The 15,651-nt window shown below is 37.7% G+C and overlaps 2 protein-coding genes across 5 annotated transcripts in view; one reads left to right on the top strand and one right to left on the bottom strand.

The window, feature by feature from the left end:
- The window catches only part of LOC124787910 (enoyl-CoA delta isomerase 2-like), a 107,951-nt gene extending 92,620 nt beyond the window's left edge, over window positions 1-15,331 (bottom strand). The window contains exons 1-3 of one of the 3 annotated variants that reach the window (XM_047254896.1): window positions 15,089-15,331; window positions 14,042-14,236; window positions 13,755-13,927 (exon numbers count right to left, since the gene is read on the bottom strand). In XM_047254896.1, coding sequence (XP_047110852.1) covers window positions 13,755-13,927; window positions 14,042-14,146 — 278 coding nt within the window. In that variant the 5' untranslated portion in view covers window positions 14,147-14,236; window positions 15,089-15,331. Of the gene's footprint in view, window positions 1-13,754; window positions 13,928-14,041; window positions 14,237-14,364; window positions 14,959-15,088 lie in introns of those variants that run through there. The other 2 variants (XM_047254895.1, XM_047254894.1) reach the window with 2 other exon arrangements.
- The window catches only part of LOC124787907, a 97,485-nt gene continuing 97,038 nt past the window's right edge, over window positions 15,205-15,651 (top strand). Inside the window, exon 1 of one of the 2 annotated variants that reach the window (XM_047254888.1) lies at window positions 15,205-15,301. The gene's annotated coding sequence lies outside the window, so the exon portion shown is untranslated. Of the gene's footprint in view, window positions 15,302-15,332 lie in introns of those variants that run through there. The other variant, XM_047254887.1, reaches the window with a different exon arrangement.

The following is a 15,651-nucleotide window of genomic DNA, read 5'->3' as shown; positions in this document are numbered from 1 at the left end:
CACAACAGATGGGTACCCTCTCACTGAGTGACCATCTATCCTTTTTACCTTCCCCAACCTACCCTTCTTTCCTCACCAAGGAAGGAATTAATAGTTCCAAAAGCTACAATAGTTTCTTGTTCTTTTACGTGTTGTCATCAGCAGGTTTAAGAGTTTTGCTTGCTGAAGGTAAATAAATTTTCATGTTCTTAGCAAAGTTTCCTATTGATACAAAAACAAAAAAAATAATTTAGAAGAAATTCCTATAATTATCAGTATGATAAGATTAGCAATAATCTTAAATTGTTCTTAGTACAGTCTGCAGTGTCTGCTTGTGCCTAGTAAAGTACGACTTCACTCATTCCTCATCTCTGAAGACACAGTGTGGATGAATGAAATATACATCTTTAAGAGGCCAATACAAAGATGTTGGAATTTTTATACCCACTTCCTAACACATATATTCGTCAATATTATTATTTGCAAATAACAGAAATGATAAGTTGAAGTGAAGTTACACAATCTTAACACATTCCATAAAATTTTATCCATGTAGTCTTCGGTGTAACCTCATGAAACACAGGACTTGCCAAGGTAGGATGGCTTGCATGCTTCAACGATACAGGGACACATACCCTGTGTCCAACCACAATGGCAGAGTATCTGTTAAAAGCGGGGGAAATCTATGGCCATGACCTCCCCCCCCCCCCCCCCCCCATGAGGGCCTGCAGCTCTACTGTATTGCTTAATGATGATGGTATTCTCTATGATGGCATTCTCTTGGGTAAAATATTCTGGAGGCAAAATTGGTATCTTCTGGTGGGAACTACTCAAAAGGAGGTCATCTCCAGGAGAAACAGTACTGGTCTTTTACAAGTTGGAGTATAGAATGTTAGATTTCGCAACACTTTGGAGACTGGTCATTTGGAAGAATACCGGGCCTAAGTGTATTTATCCTCCCAAGAAAAAAGTGCAAGGTGAGTCAATGAGCAATTTCATCCTCTTGAGCTAAGCGAGCTTCTTCCTCTTGTTGCTCACTCAACAAATATGACATATTTGTAACAGCATTACAGCAAACTGCAACCTAGTAGTACACACAAGAAATTACGTCAAAGTGACCATATGGGCCTAATCATCCGCGACAGTATCTGTTATATTCAGTATTTTTTTTTTTTAATTTTTTTTTTTTTCAAAACAATTCTAGAAATTGACAACAGAAGGCAGCACCAGTCAAGGGACATGTAGCCAGACATTCGCACATTGTTCTCAAATGAAATTAGTCCAGTTTTTGAGCAGCAGGTGGCTCATGCGTCGAGAAAATCAAGGTTCGACCTATACTCTGGAGCAGTTGTTTTAACACAAAGTTGTGCCCTGATTTATGCTCTGACTTGGTCTTCAAAATATTAATTGAGTAGGTAGGTTACAGAATTTAAAAAGGGAAGTGGGTAGGATGAAGTTAGATACAGTGGAGATTACATGGAGTTTATTGGTAGGATGAACAGGACTTCTTATCAGGTGAGAACACGGTTATAAGTACAAAATCAAATACAAGTAATGCAGGAGTAGGACTAATAATGAATTAAAAAAATAGGAATGTGGCTAAGTTGCTACAAACAGCATAATCAACACACTATTGTAGCCAAGATATAAACAAGACCAACACCCGCCACAGTAGCACAACCTTATATATCAACCAGCTCTGCAGATAATGAAAATATTGACAGAACGCATGATGAGATACAAGAAATTATTCTGCTAGTTAAAGGAAACTGTGATGAGCCAATGGAATCTAATAATAAAAAAAGGAAGTCAAGGAAAAATAGTAGGAGAGGAAGCCACCTGGTAGAATTTTGTGCAGAGCATAATTTAATCACCACTGAGGCTGGATTTCAGAATTGTGAAAGAAGGTTGTATGTATGAAAGAGACATGGGGAGACAGGATAGTTTCATATTAATCATACAATGATAAGAGAGATTTCTGAAACCAATATTAAACTGTAAGACATTCTCAGATATAGACTCTGACCATAATTATTGGTTATGAACTACAAGCTAAAAATGAATTTGCAAAATGGTCAGAAGTTCAAAAGATGGGACCAAGAAAAATTGAACAAACCACCTGCTGACCTGCTGCTGAAAGTTTTAGAAGGAGCATTAGGCAATATTGGAGTGAAACAGGGAAAAGAAATACAGCAAAAGTCAAATGGGTAGCTTTGAGAGATGAAATAGGAAAAGCAGCAGAGGATCATATAGGTACAAAGACAATGCCTAATAGAAATCCCAGGATAACTGAGGAGGCACTGAATTTAAGTAATGAAGTGAGAAAATATAAAAATGCAGTGAATAAAGCAGACAAAAGGGAATACTAATGTCTAAAAAATTAGATTGACAGGGAGTGCAAAATGGCTAAGCAGGAATGTGTAGATGACCCATGTAAGGCTGTATAAGCATGCATAACTAGGGGAAACGTAGATCCTGCCTCTAGGAAAATTACAGAGACCTTTGGAGAAAAGAAAAGCAACTGTATGAATATTAAGAGCTCAGATGCAAGCCTATACTAAGCAAAGAATGTAAAGCTGGAAGGTGGAAGGAACAGACACGAGGTCTATGTAAGGGAAACGAACTTGAGGTAGAGATGACATGGGAGGTATGGTACAGTGACAAGAATTTGACAGGGTATTGAAAGACCTTAGTGAAAACAAGGCCTCCCTACATTAGACAACATTCCTTCAGAATTAATGAGATCACTTGGAAAGCCATCAATGACAAATTTATTCTAACTACTGTGCAAGATATGTGGCTTAGGTGAAATACCCTCAGACTTCAGGAAGAATGTAATAATTCCAGTTTCCAAAGAAAGCGGGTGCTGACAGTTATGAATACTGCCAAGCCATCAGTTTAGCAAGTCAAGAGTGCAGTATTTTACATGAGTTATTTGCAGAAGAATGGCAAACTGTTAGAGGCTAATCCATGGGGAAGATCATTCTGAGTTTCAGAGAAATGTAGGAGTACGTGATTAAATACTAACCCAATACCTTATCTTAGAAGATAGGTTAAAGAAAGACAGACCTACATTTATCGCATTTCTATATTTATACTAAGTTTTTGACAGAGCTGATCGCACTACACTCTTTGAAACTTTGGAAGTGGCAGGCATAAAATACATGGACCGAAAAATTATCTACAACTTTTTGAAGATAAAAACCACTTCAGATGTAAGTACTTTATTTATAAGCACGACCAGTTTCACAGCATTATAGCTGTGTCATCAAGTGCAGTCTGTATGGAGTTATACATGTCAAAAGTCAAGAAAACATAAAAAAATGAAAAGATTCATACAATGAACACACTCAAAAAACCAAGTCATGTTCTGATAGAAAAGAGAATGGAATGATCCAACGTTCATTATTAGCAATTTTTTTCTATGTAGTGGACATCAATTACACAATAGCATAAAATAACATAGAATGCTTTCGTGATATGCTCCCATGACACCTATAAAGGGCAAAAGTTAAAATGAAAACTTCCTACTAACAAGCTAATGGTAGGGCAATCTGTATGATCATCTATGGGATTATTTAAAATTAATCAACACCGATCCCTCAGTTACCTAAAAAGGTTTGAAAAATATGCTGGCAAAGACCCACATTATTCATTGTTAAATTGTGGGTCATTCCCCAAAAAATCCAATGCAAAACTATTTTACGACTTAGCAAAAAACTGACAGGAAGTGAAACAAGGCTGAGTATTGCGTTGTACTTAAACACCTCAGTCAGCAGAAAGCAACACATTGCAGAGCCAGATGGCAGAGGCTGCACTTATTGTCATGAGCACTTGCACTGGATGAGTAATGACAGGCTGCATGGCAAGACAGAACTGTGACAGTGACATGGAGAGAAGTTTCGTGTGCATTCATGGATAACTAGGCATCTAGAATGATGGCAAGGCTGATGGAAAAGCTGGTTGATCCCTTACAATGTATTGAAACTGACACAAATTTCTTAAAAACTATTATAAGGGCCAATGTTATCCATAGAAAAACAGCATGTTAATGGGTGTAAAATGGTTCAATAAATTATTCTGACCATACAATGATAATTTGTAAAACAGCCAAGCTACAGAAAAGCATGATGTGACAAACGTAAATAAATTCTATCCATTGACGTACCAAAGCATTGGAACAGGATGATACACAACAATAAGAAACATAATAGAACAAAGAGAAACAGGGACCCAACTAAACATTGGCATAAGCAATCATTAAACACTGATGCACTAAAAACTGGCTAATAAACCATTATGTATAAGTGCAACTTGACTGCTGAGGGTATATTCTCAGGGAACTCATAACCTCCACTTCTTCAAGAATATTTAATGTATTGCCTTTATTTGCCATATGCAAGACCTGAAGACTGCTGGGCAGGCTAGTGACAGTATGAATGTGTTCGGTTGGATGTGAACTTAAGGCCAATTCCAAACCTGGGATTCAGCACGTAGTTATCACATGAACCAGACTGCAGCTATAACAGTCAGATGATAGGTAGGAGAAGACATGTTTCATAGGGACTGAGACAGGATTGTAGTCGATCCCTAATGTTATTCAATCTGTAAACTGAGCCAACTGTGAAGGAAATAAAGGAGAAATTTGGAAAGGTAATTAACATTCTGGGAAAAGAAATAAAAATTTGCAGTTTGCCAATGACATTGCGATTCTGTCAGAGATGGCACAGGACTGGGAAGAGGAACTGATCAGATTTCTCTGAGACAGAAAAGCATCTTTCCACAGATGGACATTGCCTGTGCAAAATTCAGCTTACCCTTTTCTCGCTCATTACCTTGAAAAGCAGGAAGTGTGATAAGACTACTATTCTTCTGTGTAGACATAAATGATCGATGGACAGGGTGAGCAGCAATCTGTAGCTGTTTGCTCATGACGCTGTGGTATACAGGTCGGTGTTGTCATTTGAGTGACTGTAGAATGGTACAAGGTGTACTAGACAAAATTTCTAGTTCGTGTGATGAACAGCAGCTTGATCTAAATGTAGAAGCATGTACATCAATGCATATGAGGAGAGAAAACAATCATATACTGTTCCCTGGCAGCCTGATCTAAATGCAGAAGAATGTAAATTAATGCAGCTGAGGAAGGAAACAATCCCATATTGTTCAAATAGAACATTTGCAGTGTGCCACTTGACACAGCCATGTCAATTAAATGTCTAGGCATAACATTGCAAAACAGTATGAAATGGAAGAAGCATGTAAGGACGGCAGTTGGGATGGCAAAAAGTCGACTTTGGTACATGAGGAGAATTTTAGGAAAGTATGGTTCAATTCTAAAGGAGACCGAATATAAAAGACCACTGTGACTCATTCCTCAGTACTGCTTGAGTTTTTGGAATCCCCACCAGGTCAGATTTATGGAAAACATTAAAGCAATTCAGAGGCAGTCTGCTAGATTTGTTACTGGTAGATTTGATCAAGATGCAAATATATTATGGAAATGTTTCATGAAGTCAAATGGGATTTCCTGGGGGGAAGAAGATGTTCTTTCCACAAAACACTAGTGAACCAGAAGTTGGCTACAAAATGATTCTACTGCCACCACATACATTTTGCATAAAGATCGTGAAATATGGGAAATTAGAGATCATAGGAAGTGTATAAATGGTTGTTTTCCCCTTACTCTACTTGTGAATGGAACAGGGAAGGAAATGACTAGTAGTGGTACAAGATACCCTCCACCACACATCATACAGTGGCTTGTGGAATGTGTATGTAGATGTAAATGTAAATAGCGGCTTGAACAGCGACTGTAAAAGGAACATGAATAAAAGTAAAATAATGGCAACGGAATGTAATCAGATTAAATCAAGCAGTTCTGAGAGAATTAGATTAGGAAATGAGGCACTAAAAGTAATTGATATCTTTTGGTATTTGAGCAACAAAAGAAATGATTATGGCCAAAAATGGCAAAAGTAGTGAAGATACAAAATGAAGATCAGCAATAAACAAGAAAAGAGAAATTTGTTGACATTTAAAATAAACTTAAGGTTTAGTAGTCTTTTCTGATGGTACCTTCCTGGAGTGCAGCCTTCTATGAAAGTGAAACATAGACAACAGACAATTCAGACAAGGAGAGAAGCTTTTGAAATGTGGTGCTATGGAAGAATGCTTAAGATTAGTTAGGTAGTTTGAATAATTATTGAAGAGGTACTGAATTTAATTGGGGAAAAAGCAAATTTGTAACTTCAGTTGATAGCACATATCCTGAGGCATCTAGGAACATCAGTTTGGTAATGGAAGGAAGTGTGGAGGGTGAAAGCTGTAGAGGCAGTGCAAAGTTTGAATACAAAAGGAGGTTCAAATGGTTGTGGATTGTAATAATTATACAGAGACTAAGAGGCTTGCACAGGATAGACTTCCATGAAGAACTGCATTAAACAGGCTACAGACTGAAGACCTTAATTCCAGACTTTGCTTTCTTTGGCCAAGATTCCCATGTAAAAGTCTTCAACAAGTTCCAGTCTGACATAGAATGAGGCATTCAGAATCCCTGACAGTTCAAAAGAAACTTGAAAACATAATTTATTAACCACTACTGCTACAAACTGTCTGATTATCTATAGTCAATGACTGGAGAGTCTTGTAAGCTGCATGACAAGTAGCAGTGAACATTGAAAATAGATCTCGGTTGTTACAAATGTAAATTTGTTACTCTATACCTTGACTCCTTCCACATTTCTAAAGGTACTCCTGTATTATATGAACTATGTAACACCATGAGTGAATTTGATTTGCTGTCTGAGCTTTCTTTTTCTTACCAGATAATCCACTTGGATTTTATCTAAACTTTTGTTAGTATGTTTCAGTACTGTTTATAGTATGAAAGTAACACCAGGTCATTTTGTTAAGTCCCTTTTTCTAGTTTACAGACACCCACTTACAGGCATAACTTAGCTGTACTTTGTTGACAGTGTAGTCATATATGTGGTCACTGTTGCCTTCTAATAAGCTTTTTAGTTTCATTTACAGTAGCTGTGACGCAGATGAGTTTTCTCTCTTGTATAATACATTACTGCTGTAACTACAAGCATCATGCTATAGGTGCAAAATTTCGGAGTTTGAAGCAGCCCCAAAATAACAGTGCTCATATATTACTATGTGCAGGAAGATGGTTAAAAGCCAGAATCAATGACAGTTAGGTTTTTGAGATAAATATAAATGTGTATTGAAATGATAGCTTAATGAGAAATGGGCTACTCACCACCTGGTGCAACTGAAAATTATTAAGAAAACCTCACCTCACTCAAACATGTGTTCGCTCAACATACTGTTGGTTGTTGTTGTTGTTGTGGTCTTCACTCCTGAGACTGGTTTGATGCAGCTCTCCATGCTACTCTATCCTGTGCAAGCCTCTTCATCTCCCAGTACCTACTGCAACCTACATCCTTCTGTATCTGTTTAGTGTATTCATCTCTTGGTCTCCCTCTACAATTTTTACCCTCCACACTGCCCTCCAATACTAAATTGGTGATCCCTTGATGAATCAGAACATATCCTACCCACCGATACCTTCTTCTAGTCAAGTTGTGCCATAAACTTCTCTTCTCCCCAATCCTATTCAATACCTCCTCATTAGTTATATGGTCTACCCATCTAATCTTCAGCATTTCGAAAGCTTCTACTCTCTTCTTGTCCAAACTAGTTACCGTCCATGGTTCACTTCCATACATGGCTACACTCCATACAATTACTTTCAGAAACAACTTCCTGACCCTTAAATCTATACTCGATGTTAACAAATTTCTCTTCTTCAGAAACGCTTTCCTTGCCATTGCCAGTCTACATTTTATATCCTCTCTACTTTGACCATCATCAGTTATTTTGCTCCCCAAACAGCAAAACTCCTTTACTACTTTAAGTATCTCATTTCCTAATCTAATTCCCTCAGCACCTGACTTAATTCGACTACATTCCATTATCCTCATTTTGCTTTTGTTGATGTTCATCTTATACCCTCCTTTAATGACACTGTCCATTCCTTTCAACTGCTCTTCCAAGTCCTTTGCTGTCTCTGACAGAATTACAATGTCATCGGCGAACATCTCCATGGATTTTAATATCTACTCCGAATTTTTCTTTTGTTTCCTTCACTGCTTGCTCAATATACAGATTGAATAACATCGGGGAGAGGCTACAACCCTGTCTCACTCCCTTCCCAACCATTGCTTCCCTTTCATGTCCCTCGACTCATAACTGCCATCTGGTTTCTGTACAAATTGTAAATAGCCTTTCGCTCCCTGTATTTTACACCTGCCACCTTCAGAATTTGAAAGAGAGTATTCCAGTCAACATTGTCAAAAGCTTTCTCTAAGTCTACAAATGCTAGAAATGTAGGTTTGTCTTTCCTTAATCTAGCTTCTAAGATAAGTCGTAGGGTCAGTATTGCCTCATGTGTTCCAATATTTCTACGGAATCCAAACTGATCTTCCCCGAGGTCGGCTTCTACCAGATTTTCCATTCGTCTGTAAAGAATTCACGTTAGTATTTTGCAGCTGTGACTTATTAAACTGATCATTCGGTAATTTTCATATCTGTCAGCACCTGCTTTCTTTGGGATTGGAATTATTATATTCTTCTTGAAGTCCGAGGGTATTTCGCCTGTCTCATACATCTTGCTCACCAGATGGCAGAGATTTGTCAGGATTGGCTCTCGCAAGGGCGTCAGTAGGTCTAATGGAATGTTGTCTACTCCCGGGGCCTTGTTTCGACTCAGGTCTTTCTCCATAATATTGTCCTCAAGTGCATCAGCCTTGTATAGACCCTCTATATACTCCTTCCACCTTTCTGCTTTCCCTTCTTTGCTTAGAACTGGGTTTCCATCTGAGCTCTTGATATTCATAAAAGTGGTTCTCTTTTCTCCAAAGGTCTCTTTAATTTTCCTGTAGGCAGTATCTATCTTACACCTAGTGAGATAAGCCTCTACATCCTTACATTTGTCCTCTAGCCATCCCTGCTTAGCCATTTTGCACTTCCTGTCAATCTCATTTTTGAGACGTTTGTATTCTTTTTTTCCTGCTTCATTTACTGCATTTTTATAGTTTCTCCTTTCATTAATTAAATTCAATATTTCTTCCGTTACCCAAGGAGTTCTACTAGCCCTCATCTTTTTACCTACTTGATCCTCTGCTGCCTTCACTACTTCATCTTTCAAAGCTACCCATTCTTCTTCTACTGTATTTCTTTCCCCCATTCCTGTTAATTGTTCCCTTAGGCTCTCCCTGATACTCTGTACAACCTCTGGTTCTTTCAGTTTATCCAGGTCCCATCTCCTTAAATTCCCACCTTTTTGCAGTTTCTTCAGTTTTAATCTACAGTTCATAACCAATAGATTGTGGTCAGAGTCCACATCTGCCCCTCGAAATGTCTTACAATTTAAAACCTAGTTCCTAAATCTCTGTCTTACCATTATATAATCTATCTGAAACCTGTCAGTATCTCCAGGCTTCTTTCATGTATACAATCATCTTTTATGATTCTTGAACCAAGTGTTAGCTATGATTAATTTGTGCTCTGTACAAAATCCTACCAGGTGGCTTCCTTTTTCATTTCTTAGCCCCAATCCATATTCACCTACTATGTTTCCTTCTCTCCCGTTTCCTACTACTGAATTCCAGTCACACATGACTATTAAATTTTTGTCTCCCTTCACTATCTGAATAATTTCTTTTATTTCATCATACATTTCTTCAATTTCTTCGTCATCTGCAGAGCTAGTTGGCATATAAACTTGTACTACTGAAGTAGGCATGGGCTTTGTGTCTATCTTGGCCACAATAAGGCGTTCACTATGCTGTTTGTAGTAGCTTACCTGCACTCCTATTTTTTTTATTCATTATTAAACTGACTCCTGCATTACCCCTATATGATTTTGTATTTATAACCCTGTATTCACCTGGCCAAAAGTCTTGTTCTCCCTGCCACCGAACTTCACTAATTCCCACTATATCTAACTTTAACCTATCCATTTCCCTTTTTAAATTTTCTAACCTACCTGCCCGATTAAAGGATCTGACATTTCATGCTCCAATCTGTAGAACGCCAGTTTTCTTTCTCCTGATAACGATGTCCTTCTGGACTATTTTACCTCCAAAATATTTTACCCAAGAGGACGCCATCATCATTTAACCATACAGTAAAGCTGCATGCCCTCGGGCAAAAAATTACGGCTGTAGTTTCCCCTTGCTTTCAGCCGTTCACAATACCAGCACAGCAAGGCCGTTTTGGTTAGTGTTACAAGGCCAGATCAGTCAATCATCCAGACTGTTGCCCCTGCAACTACTGAAAAGGCTGCTGCCCCTCTTCAGGAACCACACATTTGTCTGGCCTCTCAACAGATACCCCTCCGTTGTGGTTGTACCTACGGTATGGCTATCTGTATCGCTGAGGCATGCAAGCCTCCCCACCAACGGCAAGGTCCATGGTTCTTGTGGGGAAGATACTGTTAGTAGGAAACTTTAACTATCCAACAATCGACTGGGACACTTACAATTTTGTAAGTGGCAAGGGTGACAAAATATGCTCCAAAAAGTTACTAAAAGTCTTCCCTGAAAACTGCTAATAACACACATTTTGGAAGCCCAGTCATGACACACATCTTTGAGGACTAATGGTAACAAATAAATCTGATCTCTTTGGGGCTGTCCACTTTGAAACTGGTATCAGTAACCATGAAGTAGTCATGGCAACAATGATTACTACAGTACAAAGGGCAAAAAACATATAGAAATATTTACATACTTAGTAAAAAATGAAAATAAAGCTAGATAAAGACATAATCATACCATGTCTCAAAGAGGAACCCAAGGCATTATCTTTGGCCAGAAGCACGTACAGGAACTGTGACTCAGATTTATGAGAATAGTTGACTGGATAGATATGCACCTAGTTCATGATGAGACAAATCATCCATGGTATACAATTATTATGATGAAACTTCTGAAGAAACAATAACTATTGCATAGTAGGTGTAAAACAATGCATAAAACTATAGATAAAGAAATACTGAATGAAATATTTGTGACTGTCAGAAGGGCAATATGTGAAGCCTCAAATGACTACGATAGCAGAATCTTGCTGAAAGACAATTCCTGAAACCCAAGTAAATTCTGGTAATATATAAAGTCTGTGAGTGGCACCAAAGGTGGTGTTCAGATACTCATAAATGACACAGGATCTGAAATTCTACATCTACATAGATACTCCGCAAGCCACTGTATGATGCATGGCAGAGGGTAGCAAAGCAAAAACAGAAGTGCTGAATCTCTTTTTCAAATGTTTCTTTACAAAAGAAGGCACAATGTACTGCCTCATTTTAATTCTCACACTGCTGAAAAGATGAGTGATATAAATAGTAGTGTCAGTAGCTTTGAAAAACAGCTGAAATCTCTTAAATTAAACAAGGCTCCAGGTGCATTAGAATTCCTGTCAGACACAAAAGTTGCAGATGACTTAGTTCCAATATTAAGCATAATACACCACATATCCCTCAACCATCTGTGCCTAGTCATTAAAAGAAAGAACACGTCAAAAAAGTGTAGCAGAAGTGATCCACAAAATTACTGTCCAATTACATTGACATTCATTTCCTGTAGAGTCATAAAAGATGAGGAGAGGAGAGGAGATTAGTGTTTAATGTCCCATTGAGAATGAGGTCATAGAGATGGAGCACGACCTTGGATTGAGGAAGAATGGAGAAGGAAATCTGCCATACCTTTTCAATGGAACCATCCCAGCATTCACCTGAAGTGATTAGAGAAATCACGGAAAACTTAAATCAGAATGGGCGGGCACGTGTGTATGAATGCAAGTCCAATGGGCTAACCATTGTACCACCTCACTTGGGTCAAAGAACATATTCTGATTTCAAATATAATGAAATATCTCAAAAAGATAAATTTCTCTGTGCAAACCAGCAAGGATTCTGAAAACATCAGTCACACAAACCTCAACTTGCACTTTTCTAGGCAACTGGCTTCTGTAAAACATTTGACTCAGTGCCGCACCAATGCTTATGATAAAAAGTACTATCATATGGAGCATCAAACATAGCTTTTGACTAGATTAAGTATTTTTTCATAGTGTGCTTCAGCATGTCATCTTAGAGGCGGAATCATTGACAGAAGTATAAATAACATCAGGTGTTCCTCAGAGAAGCTTATCAAGCTCTTTGCTGTTCATGTTATATGTTAATGACCTGGCAGACAGTGTTAATAGTAACCTCAGACACCCTGCAGGCTACACATTGTCTAAAATGAAGTAGTATCTGAAAAAAGTTGCACAAATTTTCTGTCTGATCAGATTTCTGTGTGGAACAAGGATTGGCAATTTGCTTTAAATGTCCAGAAACATAAATTCGTACACTTATCACAAAATGGAATGGAATGATAACATAGGCTCAGTAGTGAATAAGAACATTGGCAGACTTCAATTCACTGACACAATACTGGGGAAATGCAGTCAGTCTACTAAGCAGACTGTTTACAAATGACTTTTGTGTTTGATCTTAGAATATTGCTCAGGTGGGCTACACCCTTACCAAATAGGAATAACAGGTGATATTTATATATACAAAGAAGAGCAGCATGAACATTCACAAGTATTTTTGACTCAAGGGAGAGTGTCATGGATTTTATTGTCACTTGGAGACAGCCATCAATTCTTTTGCAAAAGCCTATTTACAAAGTTTGAAGAACTGTTATTAAATGAAGCATCTAGGAATACACCACTGAAACCTACATATTGCTTCCAAGGGATCATAAAAATTAAATTATGGTAACTACAATGCACACAGAGGCCTTGAAGCACACATTCGTCCCATGCTCTACATATACTAATTGAATGGGAAGGAACATTAACATGTGGAAGAAACATTAACATGTGGTACAATACCACGTAGCTTAAGCTGTATGCCTCATAGTCATTTGTGAGAATATGCATGTAGATGTAGATGACTCGGCACTTTTTATGGGGTGTGGGGATGCTGGGAGCAGTGGAAGAGAGAGAGTCCCTTACTGCAAACCCCCCCCTCCCCCCCCCCCCACCCTCTTTTTCCTGCACTACCTGCAACGCTACATTGCACATTGTTAATGAGTGGAACGAAGCATCTTATTTCATGTGACTTGACAGCTGCATTGTGTACAGCTGGTGTATTTATGGTCATCCGTGGATCACAGTATGCGAAAACAAATGGGTACAGGTGGATGTTCAATCTGAAATTTTTGGGTTTTCTCGAATTACTACTCATTGTGAACCAGCAAGAATTACGGAGAAAAAGGTACAAAGATAAAACTGGGAATGGAACAACACTGATAATTTTGGGACACACATCCAAAACTAGCCTAGGATATACCATTTATTCTAATTATGTTCACAGAACAACTGGATTTAATGATGTGAAAACATGAAATTCAATATTAGTTTTATTTATTTGTTTGTTTCCTGTAAGTCCATTATCCCTAATGCTGAATGGTAACGATCATTGCTTCAGATTTTGAGTCAGTGGTTTTGACATAATCCAAACCAATGAGCAATTAAAGAAAATAATCCACTAGAACACAAATATTTCTATTCCTTCTTGGTTAGCTACAGCAAATATAAAAGTGTGCTTACAGTTTTTTTATACAGGCTTATTTCAGTGTATGATATAAAGTCTGTAACATTACTTCGTATTACTATCCTACATTATGTGGAACTAAGTAAGTAATACGTACTTCACAGTGTCTGTCGTCTTTGCATTAAATCCAGTACTGGCACCTTCGTAATCTGAATATCCTGACAGATCATTTCCACTGCTATAGTAATCTCCTGCACCTGTAAAAGCTACTATCGACACTTCATCATTATGTGCTGCATCATTCAGAATCTGTGTTACACCTTCATACATCTGAAATCAACCACAGCAAGTAATACATGAGGGGTTAGTACAGATATTATTTGAAATATATTTTAACTGTATACAGATTATTATGTATCATAGAAGTATTTGCAGTGAACAGACCTTTCGTGAAAACGCGTTCTTCTTGTTGGGTCTATTTATTGTTATGATTAAGAGGCCCTTCCTCTGAGTTACATCCAAATTCTCGAATTTCCACTGACTACTCATTTTATAGCTAATGTTATCTTTTTGGGTGTTATATACTGATTTCTATTTTTCTAGGAGTGACAAGGTTTTCTGGCCACAGTGTGGTCTCTGCTGTAAAATACAATTTAAAAAAGTATCATTAGTTTTTGCATTTAATGATTTGAACAATTCAATCCAGGATTTAGAAATAATTCATAATAATATATTTTTGTAATCCCTTAAAATAATTATAGCCAAACCTAGGACGTGTGGAACCCAATTGGTATAGTTTAAAAGCTTATTTCCCCGACCGTTTCCTCTCCTAAAATTTGTTTTAAAAAACTTACACTCGGAACGTAGCGTTGGCGTACGTCGGTACTAATGTGATGTGCAATAAACCTGGGCAAAGTTCTCGCCGAGTCTGATTGTATAGATTGCTGAATTAATTACGGTTTATTTGGAAGTGTGATAAGATACAATGTTTTGCTGATTCATTGGCGTGAATTGTCCGAATAACATGTGTAAGGCGGTGTCTTTGACATGGGTAAACAGAATTATTCACGCCTTCTGCATACTAGAATAATTAAAATAACTTGTACTGCATTGACAGTTTTCAATGCGAAGGAAGTGAATGAGATTAAACATCATAAAATTTTTCTGAGTACAGATTCGGAATAGTAGAACTACACGGTCTTCTTTCTTATTGCCGCAGTAAAGTGCAATATTCTTGCATGGGTTTTAAAATGTTCCGTGTTTACAGTAAAATCGATAGTGGATCTATGCTTTATTGCTCCCAAGTACTCTATCTCTGAATAGTTTTACAAAGTCATATAGGAATTTGGATGAGGAATATTATTCAATTAAGTCATTAGAGAGAAGAAACGTGTTTTTTTATGATATCCGCATTACTGGCACCCCCGGGAACACAGATGACGAAATAGTTGTTACTATTTTGTGTTAATGGAACACGTTACATTCCCCTACCATAAAATAAAGTATCCTTGTGCTATAATGGTGACTTATAATGCCCGCGCGGTCATTAATGTATTTGACAGAAGCGACCTCATACGCTGTCGCGGTATGTTGTGATCGGTTTGCATTTCAAACTTTCAATGAAGCATGGAAGTGGAATCCTATTCATGTGTATAATAACAGCTACATTCTCTGCTGTAGATATTTTGGATAAACAATACTTCGGTATGTAGAATTTTGGTCTGAATATATAAACGAGTTTTTGACTTAATATTTCTCGGTTTTACGTTATGAAAAATAGGAGAGTTTTGCGTAGAGTATTCACAAGAAATGATAATTTGTGTTTTGGAATGCAGCCAGCCATACATATTATTCTTGGGTCGAAGATACGAACGCATCTGTCCTAGCTTAATGTACTAGGGATTGCGTTTGTGAATACTCTGGCAGGATGTCTTCACGTGACGACACTCGTTTGTTGATGTTGTTGTTGTTGTTCGTTTAGGATAGGTTTGGTAGGTGCATCAACAAACACCTTGATTAATGTTCGCAAAACATATTTTTGCTACTCAGATAAA

This window comes from Schistocerca piceifrons, chromosome 3 (assembly GCF_021461385.2).
Source record: "Schistocerca piceifrons isolate TAMUIC-IGC-003096 chromosome 3, iqSchPice1.1, whole genome shotgun sequence".
NCBI classification, from domain to species: Eukaryota; Metazoa; Arthropoda; class Insecta; order Orthoptera; family Acrididae; genus Schistocerca; species Schistocerca piceifrons.
Note: the sequence above shows the minus strand (reverse complement) of the source record. Positions and strands in the feature narration are given on the sequence as shown.